This window comes from Corapipo altera, unplaced genomic scaffold, assembly GCF_003945725.1.
Source record: "Corapipo altera isolate COAL_440 unplaced genomic scaffold, ASM394572v1 70, whole genome shotgun sequence".
Taxonomy (NCBI): domain Eukaryota; kingdom Metazoa; phylum Chordata; class Aves; order Passeriformes; family Pipridae; genus Corapipo; species Corapipo altera.
The window spans coordinates 4796514-4811870 of NW_020884911.1; the positions used below are offsets into that span (position 1 = coordinate 4796514).

At 38.5% G+C, this 15357-nt stretch overlaps 1 protein-coding gene across 7 annotated transcripts in view; it reads left to right on the forward strand.

The window, feature by feature from the left end:
* The window catches only part of PLCB4 (phospholipase C beta 4), a 188133-nt gene that overhangs the window by 115487 nt on the left and 57289 nt on the right, over positions 1-15357 (forward strand). For all 7 annotated transcript variants that reach the window (XM_027653842.1, XM_027653845.1, XM_027653844.1 and 4 more), the window contains 6 exons: positions 1265-1344; positions 1902-1955; positions 7029-7110; positions 8204-8304; positions 8935-8992; positions 13404-13512. In XM_027653842.1, coding sequence (XP_027509643.1) covers positions 1265-1344; positions 1902-1955; positions 7029-7110; positions 8204-8304; positions 8935-8992; positions 13404-13512 — 484 coding nt within the window. The remainder of the gene's footprint in view (positions 1-1264; positions 1345-1901; positions 1956-7028; positions 7111-8203; positions 8305-8934; positions 8993-13403; positions 13513-15357) is intronic.

The following is a 15357-nucleotide window of genomic DNA, read 5'->3' on the forward strand; positions in this document are numbered from 1 at the left end:
AAGATTAATTAAACAATGAATGTCTTAACAAGTGGCTACTTTTCCTAAAACAAAATAGATTTAGTGTGTCACGAGTACAAGGATCTGTTTAAGTGTGTTTGTCTGTTGAAGTGTCACCTTAGACCTTGGTTTAGCCCACAAGGATTTGCTGCCTGCAGTTTACAATGTGCCATTTCCCAAAGACATCAGTATTCCTCCAATATAAATCATGATTTTTTCCATCTGTATTGCAGATGTACAGCACTCATTCATGAAAAGAAAAATACACTCATCTGCATCTATTTATAAGTGTCAAATTCTGGATCCTGCCCAAGTCAGTTCAAGCTGCATGCACAGAATTTGGCCAGAAGCAAAAAGCTTCTTTATTCATAAGGTTAATGTTTAGCAGTGGACCAAAGCCCATCTCAGTTCCACCAGTGTAAATTATCTGTTGAGTAATCCTAGTGTTACAATGGCATAATTGAGATCGAGCTTGGCTTGTAGTGCTGTCATTTTTTTCCTCTTCCTGTAGCTTTATCCTGCCAGGAATTCTTGCTGAAATCAATGAGTGTTCATGTTAGGTCCTAATCCTTAAGCTGCTTCTATACACTACTGCAAAGTCTAGGTGCAGACTATAGTAGAAAAATAGATCCATAAAAATGGAATTACATAAGTGAGTGCTGTAATGCTGCTGTTGGCTGAAAGCCATCCCAGTGATAATGGGAATGTTGTGCTTTTTAAGGATGAAAGCAAGCAAGCAAGCAGGACTTGAATATGCAACAGAGTGTTAGATGATGTTGGTGTCACAGAGCAATTGTTGTGCCTCTGACTTGTTATTAGTTTGTTTCATTCCTTTTCTAAAGCTGGACCAGTTGAATATCTCATCAGATATTACATCATGTTGCTTATTAATACCTAATATTGCCCCCTGCCACTGAAAAGGAGGCAAATGTTTATACAGGCTATAAATAGAGGGCTTAATAAATCAATCAATGGACCACTTGCCTTGGCTGGCAATAAACTGATTTAAGAGCACCACTGATGCTCCATGTGGTATTTGGGAGAATGGAAAGCACAGTCACTTTGGGGAAGAATGAAATGGTAATGGGTGAAATGTGGCTGGACTTTTCCATGGTATAGGCTGTGAAGTGGACAGGTTTCTTCCACAACTCAGGCTGTTAACATTACCCATAGCTCCAAGAAAGAGCCTTCCCCCAGGAAAAGCTTTCATACTTCTTTCCTCTCCCGTTTTCCTAATTTGGTGTTTCTATATTTGGTTTTTCAGCAATGGGTAGAAGGGCTTGGATCCATCATCCACAACTTCAGAGCTAACAATGTCAGTCCAATGACATGTCTCAAAAAACAGTAAGTTACTTTCTTTCCTTCCCCTTCTCCTTTATTTTTCTGTATTTTCCTTCTTAGAATTGAAAAAAAAAATTGGTTTTCATACTTCAACATTTACAATCACAAAACAGTGTAATAAAGAAAATTGTGTTAAATTACTTAGAAGTTTGTCTTTCATTGAGACCAAAGAAGTCTCAAGGCTATATCTGGCACCTGCCCAGGAGAAATTATAAAAGAATTTATAACTGTTCATTTGATTTATTGTTTTGTATGTTTTAATTATTGTCTAGTTTGTTCTTTCCTTGATGCATATGCAAGTGAAACCCCAGGAGACTTTCTTGTCTTCACACTTGTCTTAATTGCTGTACTGATTTTTCTGGGGGCTGCTTTTTGCCTTTACATTTAATGAACTGCTCTGCCTCAAGCACTAAGAGGTTACAGAAAAATGTTCTTTCTATGGAACAATTATTTTTTTGTACTCATTTCACAGACAGGGCAATAATCTTAAGCTAAACATAAGTATCTAGATCCCAATTTTAATAAATAGTATTTTAAAAGTATTTCATTCTTAATTTCAGCTGGATGAAGTTGGCCTTCCTAACAAACACAAATGGGAAAATTCCAGTTCGGAGGTAAGCACAGCTGGGAGTTCCAGCTGTTGTCAGGTACTGATTGTATAATGTTAATAAAATTCTGTGACTTCATAGTGCAATGTAATATCAATTATTACTAATGCATATGTAAGAGTAAGTACAGAACTAGACATTCTTAGCTGACCTCCTCAGTAAATGAGGCAGCTCTTCTTATCAACCTAATCGAAGTTTTTTGTAGTCCATTGTAACGAAGAGAAAAGTTCCTGTAATTCAAAATCACTCAGAGCATCAGATTTTTCATCTTAAAACTCTGGGATGGGTTTTTCAGTTGTAAAATTTCATAAAATCCTTTTAAAAAGAACCATAAAAGCTTTCAGGTCAGTTAAGTAGAGGACAAAAAGGTACATTTTAAAATGTTCCTTGTAAAAGAGACATATATAACTGCCAAAAATAATTCTGCTTTTATAGGAACCCCCCAGATAATATTTGGTTTTCTGCACGTGGTAAATGAACTGTTGGGTTAGTTGTTGTGAGTAAAAGCAAAGCTGGAACAGTGTATTTCTTTCTGTACATTCTATTAACTATTACAGATTACTGATTTTCAGTCCTCTCTGGCCAGGCAGCAGTTCTCCCCCCTCCTGCTCTGGAAATTAATTCTTGCTGATACACTGAGCTGCTTTTCTCTTTATGTAGCACATGAAAACCACATTTTTGGGGCATGCTGTTTTCTCATAAGTAGAAACTCGCAGAAGGGAGCAAGAAAAGAGGCCTTTGTCAGATAAGCCTCACACAACAGGGTTTTTTTCAAGGGAGGAAAAAAAGGATTTTGCATCCACAGAATCTGCAGAAAGACAATGGGCCTGCCAAGTGCTTTCCAGGTTTCTGTAGCCTCATGACTCAGGTGACACCTTGAAGGTGCTAGGGCTGCTTCAGTGTATTAATCTTCCAAACTCAGCTGCCAAAAAGCCCCTTCTGTGCACGTGTCCCACGAGGAATATCAACTGGAGGGCAACGACGAGGGAACAATGCTACAGGGACAAATTAATTTTCAAGACTTTGGAGCTTTATGCTCTGTGTTTGAACACAGAGCTCTATTCCTTGGCATGAATTTATGGTTTGCTAGCTTGTCTGAAACTGTTTCAGCCTTTAAATATTTTACATCACATTTAGTGAGGCATAAATTCCCTCCATTGTGCTACAGCACCCTGATTTATGTATGCAGAGAAATCTGCCTGGTGCTGAAGATGGACCAGTCCACTGGTTCCAGTGTATTAAATCTTTAAATTCAAATTTGCAGCGTTTCCAGGCCGACATAAATCGGCCTCTAGCAGCTTAATTTATTGCAAAAGTAGTTTGCTTGTAATTTTGTAAGGGATCTGCTCTTCCATAAAGCTGAATCTCCTTTAAATCTGGAGGCTCCAAGGAACGCATTATGTTGGTGTGGGTAGAAGGTGGGAATGTTTTGGGGCTCATCCAGGGAGCACTGTACTGCCCACTGGAAGGACTGGGAGAGGTGTCAGTGAGGAGTGTGAATGGAGGAAGGAAAAATCAGTCTGCTCTGCAGGAAAAGAATGTGAATCATGGGAAAGCCAGGAGATGGGCCTGCTCCAGCAGTGAAGTGGGACACAGACACCCAGGTGTCCCAGCAGTGGGCAGCCTGGAATGTGCGGGAATTCGCTGCTTCCCACTTCATCCTACAAACACTTAGTGCGGAGAAGGAGCGTGGAGAGATAAAAAAGGGAACAGAAGGAGAGCTGGATGGGTGAGGAGAGGGATGTGTAAGAGGAAGGCAAGCTGGGAAGCACTGGGAAATGAGAGCTGAATGGCTCTGCTGTGCAAGGGGCACCAAGTTTACCCAAACCTCCCTCTCAGTAACTCTTTCACTGCTCTAAATCACTGATGCTTCCCCTCCAACTGACCCTTCCCTTTTACCTGTTTTTAAATCCAGTGTTGTCTAGACAGCCCTGTTTCTTCAACCTCCACCTCCTGCTGATGCTCAGGGACTCCTGCAGCAGTTGCTGTAGCTCTGGGGACACAGAGGGGAAGGAAGGTTTCTGTCTCAGAAACAGGATACCCAGCAGTTCTGTTCAACTGTAGGAATGTATCACAATATCCACCTGTAGTTGTTTTTACACAGAACTGCAGTAAAACACTGAGGGGAAAAAAAAAATCTCACTTGCAGGATCAGAGCTCCTTGCATTTCTGAAGTTTAAAACATATTTTTGCAACCAGCACGTGGTCATAGGGAACAACGAGCCTCGGGAAGGTGAAAATCCCTGAGCCCTTGGTGGTGAACGGCATAAATGTTCATGACTCCTCCTTGGGACAGCTGGAAGTTGCAAAGTCACAAAGATTTTTCTCAACTAGTTTGGATTTTTTAATGTACTCTGGGGCATATAACTGTTGCTACCAAGCTACTGCATCTGAGAGAGAAGAAGTTCTGGCAGTTAGCAATGTGAAAACCTTAGGAGAGTAGCAGTTTTGCCTTTTGGGCTCTAATAAGTTTTAGCAGTCTGAGTCTAGAATTACATCTACAGCCTTACGAGGACAGGGCATTTGTAAGATATTTTGTATTTTCAGATTTTAATGCTGCTGTAAGTGATGACTAAAAAGGTCAACGTTTGTTAAAAAAAAAAATCCACTTGGTTTCTGCAGCTTTCTCTTGGCAGAAAATGGATTTTCTACATGTGCAAGTTGCACCTGCTCAGCAAGGGCCTGTTTAGAAATTAGCTCTGCTCAATTTATGCTTATCTCTTTGTATAACTACATTTAAAAGGATTTAAGCAAATACAGCTTCTAACTGTGAAAATATGTATACAAAAAAAAAAAAAGAAGACAAAGCTAAACTATGACAAATGAGGCTTAAATCTGTTTTACAGCAGTTAAGTTAATTTGCAAGTAGAGTTTTTTTGTAAGTATGTTTCCTATTGATTACTGCAGAGTACCTGGAAGGGATCTGTTTCAATATTTCCATGTTGGTTGGAAATCAAAGATAGAGAATTTCTTGTACAGTGTAGGCAGGGGTCCTTCCAGTTCAAGCCAAGCTGATAAATAAGTTGGAGCCACGGTAGAAGATTGATTTCAACAATTTGTGTTGGCTTGATTTTTGAAGTAATGGTTGGAAAGTGGTGAAGGTCTGAAGAAACCAAGTTATTTAATCCATCAACAAGCACGATACATTTGTACTCCTCAGTTCCAGAGTTGGGAATTATTTTAAATATTTATGAGGAAGTACATTGACATGTTACCCAAAGCCCTGTAGGACATGAGGAGTAAACACCTGTAGATGTACAACAAGATGAATCTGCTCAGATTAAGTCTCTTCTGATAGAGGGCAAAGCAGTTTTATTTCCTACAGCCTTAGCAAAATGAAAGCATCACACTGTATTTTTACAGTCTTTTTTGATTCATGCAATCTTTTCTACACTGCTGCTCTCATTGCAAATTATTGCTATGTTTGCTGTCATCTTTTATGAAATAAAAAAGTAGTTTGGCATCAAAAATAAGTTCCCTGCAGCCATGGAATCTTGGCATACAGCTTCTGATTAATTACTTACACCAATATTACATGCTTTACAGGACATTTATTACTGGAGCTGGATTCATTAGAGCAGACGTAGAATTTTTTATAAGGCTGGAAATAGGTTGTAAATTGTAGAGCTGACATTACTCTATTTTAGAATTAGCAGAAAAATAGATGCCTGAGATTTTTTTTTAAAAACAAATGCCTAAAGTTAAACTCTGTCTACATTTTAGTGAAAATATCTTGGTACTTATCAGCTTTGGAAAATCAAATAGGCACATAGAGATCTAACCATTGTAAGAACCCAGTAAGAAAAAAAAATTGGCTAAGATTTGTTAAAATACTATTTTGTCAATTGAATATTTCACTTCCTGGTCCTAATTTTTTTTTAGTATGAAAATATTTACATAGGCAGTTTAGAGTGTTTTGGAGGGTGAAACAACTGTGAATTGCTATGGCAACAAATAACAGCAACAGTTTCTTTCCCACCTCTCTCCATGTGAAATTATTTCTTATGCATGAGATTAACTAAAAGTCTCAGCAAATGTTTGTCTCACTTGATGATAAAGAGCAACATATTCTTATCAGCAGCCAGGGAGTCTTTCCCAATGTACAGTTTTTATTAGCATTACAAATAGATTTTGGAGACAGAATGGAGTTTTCCTCTCCAGGCTGAGACACTAAAATCAAGGGGTTGTGGGGCATGTCATTGTAGCTTAGACCCTAAACAGAAGCCAGGAGAGCTGTCAAGTTTGGATCTACATTTCCAAAGTCAGAGGTTATTCAAACTCATCTCAAATAGAAACAGAAATAGGCCAAAGGCTTCCACATTAGTCACACCAAACAGCTACACTCTGGGGAATTTATGACATTCCAAGAGAAACCGGTCTGTCACTCGGATGTGTGGTGAAATCACCTCTGCTTTCAGGAAGGAGTAGGATGGTAATCAGTTTGGTGGAAATATTTCAGTGGCAGCTGAGATCTGCCCAGAGGATTTGTGTGGATATTCTCAATGGCTGCGAGGTGAGGGAGCCTCCAGAGGGAGGAGTGGGCACTGCAGCTGGAATGGGATTTGACACCAACCACTCCTTGAAAAGGTCAGAGGAAGGAAGCTGCAATTGAGAACAGTCCACACTGATCGTATGTGTGACCTGGAAGGCACAGGTCAGTGCTTGGAACAGAGGGGAGGTCACCACAATCAGGAGTGACTGGAGACATGAGTCCCCTCACTTGTAGAATGTGCTGCTGTTTAAACACAGTCATTTACCTAGGCACACAGTTTAAAAGAGCAAACAGAAGAATGCTTTGCATGGCTCCGTGTCCAGCATATTGAAAAAAACCCTCTTTTGTTCTTTTTGCAGTTCATTATTTTGATGTATTTTCTAATGACTGACTTGCAGGCAGAGCAGGGCTGCTCTGTGAAGCTTAGAGCACTTCTTCAACTACAGGAGTACTTGGAAGATACTTACATTCATCAGCTGAAGCCAGAGCAAAATGTTGGCAGTAAAAGCAAGAGAGGGAGAACTGATTGTTTAAAAAGTGACTAACATTTCCCTTTTTTTTTTTCTCTCCACTGTTTTTTGTTTCAGCATTACCAGAACCTTTGCATCAGGTAAAACAGAAAAAGTCATCTTTCAGGCACTTAAGGAATTAGGTCTTCCCAGTGGAAAGGTATTTAGTGGTTTTGAATAACTGTTTTTGTATACTAATAAACTGATGACTCAATCACATTTGTAGCTGTAATCTAAGTCATTTGCATCACAAAAAACCATGCCTGTTGTTCATGAGTAACTTACTAATCACTGTATGTTGTTTACTGAAGCCAAAATGTAGTTAAAATCTGTATGACACAGTGGTCCTTAAATCTCTTAGATGAGGCTTCCCTTATTTTCTCTCACGGATTACCTTTTGTTCATTTATGCAAAGTGTATGAGCACAAAATATACATGTAATGTCTTTTTTGTTGAATTTTTTGGACTCCTGCTGTTCTTTGCTCCTGTCCTTTGGAGAGCTGCTCTCCAGCTCTGCCCCACTCACAACAGGAGCCCCCAAGAGGTGATGGCTGGTGATGGTTGCAGATAGTTTTTTTGGCTTTACACCCCCCCCAGTCTCTCTTCTTTCATGTTGGAGACTCCAGCCCTTCTTAGCCTGACTGCAGCAACCCCCTGGTGAGGCTGCAATCTCCACCCAGGGAGGTGGGGTGTAGAAAGACACGAATCCCCAGCACAGAAATACATGAATGTCTGGCACCTGAGATGAGATTTTTTCCTCACTCCTATAGTAATTATCTTGTCCAGAGGAGGACATGACACTGAATATGTTATCCATGCACTTCATTCCTCATGGAAGTTTTACATACCCCTGTATGAGAACTGCCCAGCTTTTTAAAACCATTGAACCAAACCTGGGACTTCATCTCAGTGTTCCTTGGCTTCAATATAAGTATTCTGAAATTTGTACAATATTTTGAACGTTTTGGGTTTTTTTTTTTACTCCTCAGAAATAAAACAGACTGTTTTCCATCCCTATGCTTATGTAGAATTAATGTTACTGTGAGGTTAGAATACAAGCACATCAAACAGATTTATGATAAAGATGAATTAAGAACTGCTTTCAGAAAGTACAGAAGAAACCGGGTAAATCTATACCAGGTAAAGAGCTTAAACCAGTTCTCGATTGCTTTTTCTGATATGAGATATTCTCTTGGGAAAAGAGCAGATAAGCTCTCTTTTCTGGATAAATGTACCTTTGCATTTTGTTGCAGAATGATGAAATCGAGCCTGCAGCATTTACTTACGAGAAATTTTATGAGCTCACCCAAAAGATTTGTCCCCGAACTGACATAGAGGATCTCTTTAAGAAGATGTAAGTTCAAATTTAATTTAATCTTGCTTTAAAGACATTTTGCTGTATTTTTAGTCCATATCTAATAGCGACAGAACACTGTAAAATTTACCTAACCTTGAATTCTAGTAGCATCAACAGTACTTTAAGACAAGCTCAAGTCTATGTTTTTCCCCTTCCTTCCCTCTCAGACTGTTAATGTAAAAGTTCACTCTGTATTTCAGAGCAACTTTTACATGAGTTAGAGGAAGCACCTGGAACTTTTTTTTTTTTTGCATTGGCTTTACTAACTACTGTAATTTTTAACTTGCTCCTTTAGGTGATTAACACAGTATGTGAACTAATTAAATTAAATAAGAAATTTGAAGTTCAAGAAGTTTCCTCACTCAATTTATTCTCAGCTGGAGGACTTACATGTTGTTTTATGAAGTAATGTTTGTTAAGTTATAGGAATATATATGTTATGGGAGTTATACTGTGCCAAGCTTAGACTGTTAGTATGTTTTATGTGACTGTTCAGTTTGAGATTATAGAGCTACTTCAAGTAGAAAAGTAGGTGGTTTTAAAAGTATCAACAATGTCAACATGTAAATCATACCTACTGTAGCATCGTGTATAAAAACTTACATTCTCTAATAAATTTCTTTTCAGCAATGGAGACAAAACTGATTATTTAACGGTAGACCAATTAGTGAGCTTTCTAAATGAAGTAAGCTTTTTCATACATTAACTACCATACAAGTCTGTCTGCAGTGGCTTGCTTCTTCCAATCTTTCCATTGCATGAATCCTGCCATTATTTGCTGTGCTTTTGATCCGCTGATCTTTCCATTTTGGTAACATCCAGGTGCAAAAATCAGCTCCGACCTTGTATGTTGTCCTGCTTTCTACATGTTGGCTTTGCAGTTTGCATCTGTTGATTACTTGCTGGTGTGTTATGTTGTGTGTTATGTATGTTTTATACATTTTATGCTGTTAAACGTTCGATGCAGTTTCAACTAAAATATACCCAGTGTTTTATTAAAAGCAATTATTTTTACCTGTAGGCCCCATCTAAATGTATCTGCTGTCTTTCTCATTAAAGAAAAACTGAAGTGGGCTTTTTATAAACAGTGGTTTGATTCTTCTCAGCAGCAGTATTTCAATCTGGTACAAATCTGAGAGCTAAGAGGAAGTTTTAAGAGTTTGTATATGATTTTTACAATGCTATGTGTGCAGAATAAGAGGAGATATTTTTATTACTGTATTTCCAGAATACACTTTTTGGCAGAAGTATTTAGTATTTCTTAGAAGCATCGTGAGTGTGTGAAGTAGTTCAATAAACAGAGTGGAGTTGCTTTTTTTTTTCTATTCCTAAAGCACATAAGTTATAGAAGGTTCACTCATTCAGAATTGCAGAGATAAATGCACTGTGTGGCTTTGACAAGAACACACATGTGGAAAATAGGCACATTCTACTTGGTTTTGTACCAGTAGATTCCTGTCATCTGGAACATGGAAAGCTGCTGACCTCACTATGTGATGTTTTTGGGTGCATTACCAAAAAATATCTCAATCTAACATTGTTTTACTAGTTACAAATCAATTTTGTATATATTTATGTATTGGATACTACCGTGTGAAGATTCAAGCAGTGAGTTCCCCATATATCACATTTAGAAGATAATTTTATTTTTCATAGGGAATGTGTGCCTTGCTCTTCACTAGCACTAAACTTGAATTACTTGTAGGAGGAGTATTCAAAAGAAAAGACAGTGAGAAGATAAACAGCTTCAGCACTAATGGTTACACACTTGGGCCTTTAGTTCATATCTGCTAGCAAATTTGAGCTCATGCTTAATCTTATTACTCTGAGACATTCTTTTACCTCCAGTAACTGATTAAAAAGTTAAAATTGAGTTGTGCTCTAAGTTTTGTGTGATTTGAACAGTTCTTTCTATGGAATTAGAAGCCTTATTTTATAGTAAGTATTGGAGAAAGATGCATCTTGCTGGCTGCCTTCCTATCGACACGATACGTTTTGCCTTTGGAAATCTTGTGGTTGGCCCTTTAGTTGGTGACCAGAGCTGGGAAAAATCAGCCAAATGTTTTTTACAGAGTAGGACATTCATTCTAATGACTGAAACCAATGCCTTTGCTCTGTGCTGGAGGACTTTTGGTCTCCAGATAGAGTTTAAACTTTCAGTCATGATTTGAAAGGCACGAAATGACCCACAGCCTCCCTCCTGAAGTGATTGTTTCTGTCCCCTTGACAGCTGGCCAACACTGCAATTAGCAGTGGTGTTTAATGCTGGAAAATATAAAAAGATTATTATCATTGCATAGGAGAGAGGAGTTACTTGGCAGAGAAATTCTTCATGAGACTCTTTAACTTAAATTATTCTGAAGTAACCTCCAAGGCATGCTGCAGAAGCTCCAAGTGTTATGGGTTTTTAAGGGAGCATGAGGATATGTTACTGGATATGAGAGGAGAGTGAGTGGCTTTCCTGGAGTTTTTCCAAACTCCTGTCTCTATTTGACTTCTAAATGCTGTTGTCTGACAGCTGATTTAATTGTGTGTCAGTATTAAAGCTTCTGGGAAGTTTTTAGAAATTTAATTATTGGCAGACACTGAGTATTATGTCTAGGTCTTCTACTTTTAAAGTTAAATTTTGAAAAAATAAAAGGTAGTAGAAAAGTAACTGAAATTACTACTGTAGAGATTTGTTCCTGACGTTCTTTTACAGCAATAAAATAATAATAAGGCAAGTAACAGTCAAAATAGAAATTCAGTATTCTGACCAGGACTAATCCTTTCTTCTGGGGAGGAGGTGTGGGGAGATCCTTTCCTATCCCCTCTTTCCCACTTCCTTGCTCTTCCTCTCTCTCTGTCTTCCACTGGCTTGTTCTTCCTCCCTCCTTCCCATTTACTCTTTCTATCTCCCTGTTTTTCATCTCCACAGAAGGACTCCCTTCTCACCACTGCACAGGGCAAATTCAAGGGGCAAAATTGGTTTCAGCACATTATTAACTGCTTTGTGTCTCAGTTTGTACCCACTGCAGGGGGAGGCTGGAGGCCAGGCTGGGGAGGATCTTTCTTTGCAGAACCATACAGGAATTCTTACTTTTTAGTCAGTTCACCCTCATATGGTTAAAGAATGTGTAGTGTAAGGGTGTCCTGTCTAGTGTGGTAACTACAACAATCAAATACAACACTGTTGGACACACACAGTTAGTCCTGGGCATGTTGTCTTTCTAGATAAACCTTCATGCTTTTGACTTTGGTCAGCTTTTGTGTTACAAATATGCCGTACCACCAAACCCAGAGGTACAGAATGTTTCCTCAAGGGATACTAGCAAACATTCTTACTTTGGGGTTTTTTTTAAGTAAATCTTTATCACTTGTCAATTTTACTTTATTTTTTAAGCTAAGTGAACATAAAGATATGCTTTTGTTCAAGTGGAAAATTGATAATGAGCCATGGTCATGGCTACTAGAAGACTATTTTGCTCTTAGCTCCTTCTGATAACTCTGAGACTCTTTCTCAAGAGGAGATTTTTTGCTTTATCCCATTTAATTTCTTCTGGTTTTTTATGACTAACTGTAGAAGAAAGAGGGTGGGAAAGAGCATTTTTCTTAAGAACCTTCCCTATTATTTCTTACAATTTTTGGAAATGGTGCATTGTCGCTAATGGTGTAAAGCTTGTCACTTGTCACAAGTAGAGCGAACCGTTGCATGCCAGTGTTGTGCTGCTGTTGTGTGCTGCTTAGCCAGTTATGTCCTGCATCCCTCTGCTCCCATATCATATTTCATCTGAGTTTTCCTTAGTTATCCCAACACTGATCTGTACTGAATGAACCTGCTGTGTTTTAGATGCTGCAGACTGCCAGTAGCAGTACTTGAGAGATCCCTCCTTAAGTGCATGATTGAATTGGCATTGGTTGTAATTTCTTGGAGTTAACAAAGCACCAGTGTTGCAAAAAAAGAGACAAAGTGCTTATTTTTGATTGGATATTCTTTTTCCTTGTGAAAAAAGTCAAAAAATTTACACATAAGGAATTACAGCAAATGCTGGTAGTGCTGTGTGAGCCATATCAATACCATCCTCCCCACTCCAAATTATTGATCCAATGTGGGGGCGGCCTGTTACGTTTCTGAATTCTGCTTAAGCGAAATCTTGAAAACTGTGCACCTACTGGGGTAAAAGAGTGTTTTCACAGTCATACTTATTTCTTTGTTTTATTGCATCTGCTTACATGCCACTATTCTGTTCAATTCTTGTTTTAATTTTCTTTTAATGGAGAATCAGGCGCACAATGTGCAGCTCTAATCCAGCATGGAGAAAAAGCAAAGTTACATAGCACACTTCTGAGGGAAAACATAAAACCTCTGTATTTTATTAGTGTTTTAGAAATCACTGCTAAATTGTAGCTAAGTATTGCATCTATTATTAAATCCTAATATTTTAAATTATTTTAGATATTAAATTATAAATTCAATTGAAGAGATGATACTGTGAAATTCTTTTGCATATTTCTTCTAAGAACCTGTGCTGGTTTTTGAATAGTTAAAAACATGATGTTTCCACAATTCACAAGTAATCATCAGTACTTATTTCTAAACTCAGATTTAAAATTCTTCATTTAAAATATAGCTTTATTTTACTTTTACTTTTTGCTTTAGCTGTAGATAATGTGTAAGATATGCATTTTTTCCAGAGGTGATTACAGTGCCATCAGTCAAGTCTGTCGTTTACAAGTCCTACCAAAAAGATTGGAGAGAGAATTTACAAAGAAGAGAGATTTAGCTATTTATTTTCAAACATTTCATTTGCACGTGTGCCATGTGCAGTCATTATTTTGATGAACAAGCAAGAGTAAGACCAGTTGTATGATGGCACTGGAGTGGTTTTTTTGAAATATTTTTGTGATTAAACTACCCAGGTTTCTTATGAAAGATAAGCTTTGTTTTCTACCTAAAGCTGAAATTACTGTTAAAACAATTTGTAAGTTTTAGGGCTGCTTTTTTTTTTCTTTTTAAATATCCACTTCTTTCTTTCTCATCTGCAGTAATGAAATGCTCTTGGATGATAACCATGCACTATATTATTTTGCTGAATTCCGTTGTTTTCTAACCTTAGCATCAACGAGATCCTCGGCTCAATGAAATTTTATTTCCCTTTTATGACACAAAAAGAGCAATGCAGATAATTGAGACATACGAGCCAGATGAAGACTTGAAGAGAAAAGGTAAATGGGGAAGGGAATTCAGTATTCACTGGGTTTAGGCATTTGGGGAGCTTGTTCTGAAGCATCCAGGCTTTTAAAAGGGAGCTTTATAGTCCTTATGGTCTGGGGGCAAAGCACTCGTGTGGTACCCAGTGAACTAGATCAGGAAAAATATCTCCCCCTCAAAATCAGTGTGGTTTTTTTTTTAGGACTATTTCCCTGGTCCAGGTTAGAGTGTGGCTACAAAGGCAGCCATGCTGATACAAAATGTGAGAGGCTGGGAACGAGTAAATGCAGAACAAGGCAACCTGCATGTGGCTGTGGCCAAGCTCTGAGAGAGACTGCAAAGCTGTACAGATATTGTGTAAAAACAAAGAATAAAGAAAAATTGCCATGTCCACACCCTTGGATGTGCATCTGCCTTCTTATAATGTAACCTCTATAGTGCTTGAGGGCAGCAGCCTGGCTTAAAACAGGGTGTTTTATGTGGGTGAGTATAAAAATGTTCTCTCCAAGCAAGATTTCAGGAAGTGTCTGCAAGCCATTCTTGGACTGCTCATGTCCTGACTGCTGGGAGTGTTGGAGGTGTCAGTGGCTGAACTTAGTTCCCAGTTCTTACCCATTTTGCTGAAGCAGCTGTGCTGGGATCAGCTGCAGAAATTAAAAATATTGCTTTCCCCATCTGTCCTCCCTGCCCTTTTTGCTGGAAGTTGCTGTTGTCGTAGCAAGCAGAGAGGAGACTGCAGCTTTGCAAAGCCTGTAGGCATCTTAACAGGATTCCTCTGTCACCAGACAGTTAGGGGAATATATCAAGGTAGCACTGGAGAAGCTTTTACCCATCCACTCGTGCTGCCACTGCTGCTGCAGGGTGTGCAAAGCAGAGAACAGAAGGAGGCAATGTCTAAACCTGCCTCAGTTAAGCCTGGCTCAGCACTGAGCCCTGTTGGGTTCCCTGTGTGATTTTATGTTGCTTCATGATCCCAGGTCTTGACACAGGCCTATAAACTTAGGAGATATCTCTGCAGCTGGATTTGTAGCTTTCCCCACTCCTTATAGTCCTTCAGTCCTTTTAACTAAACTTTTAGGGGAAGAGACACTGTGTTGTGCACCAGATTAATAGATTCCTCTTTTGGTTCTGTGAAAAGATGGATTTTGCAGGAATCAACTGGGACAGAGGAGATATTTCTCTTGTCTAGGAGACATTTATAAATGTTATGGGGATTTTCCACTCACAAGCTTGTTTCTCTTCCTCTCTGCATGGAGTAGAATGCTCCAAGTATTAATTACTAGATATTAGTCAGCTCTATCCTTTTTTATTTATAATTTTTAAGGACACTCATCTTTGATTCTTATTGGTGCCAGTGTATTTTACACATTTTCCACAATGAGGAAACACAGCTACCACCTGTTAAGGATGGAAGATACAAAAACATATTTTATGAGGGTGGAAATTAATCTGAAACTAGAAAAGAAAATAATTCAATCTTGGCTATTTATTTAGATTCATTCTTTGATTTTTCTTTCTAACAAGGTTTTTAATAAATGTGGTAAACCTCCTGCAGGGGTAGGGTTATGGAGAGTAGCAAGAGAACAGCAGCAGTGTCCTCTCACAATGTTCCTCCAGGGATCATATTCACTGATGCAGATTTTATCCCAGAACACAACAGAGCTCTGTTAAGCTGCTGAAGTCTCAGCTATAGTTTTTCTAGAACAGCTGTCCAGATGTGACATTTTTCCACAAGATGATGCACTAGAAATACGTATCATCTAAGATTTTACTGTGCTGCTGCTTTTAAGTTCTTGGTGATAACAAAATAAAACCATTCTTCAAGTTGAAAATTCCCTTTTACCCCCCTTTTCCCCCCC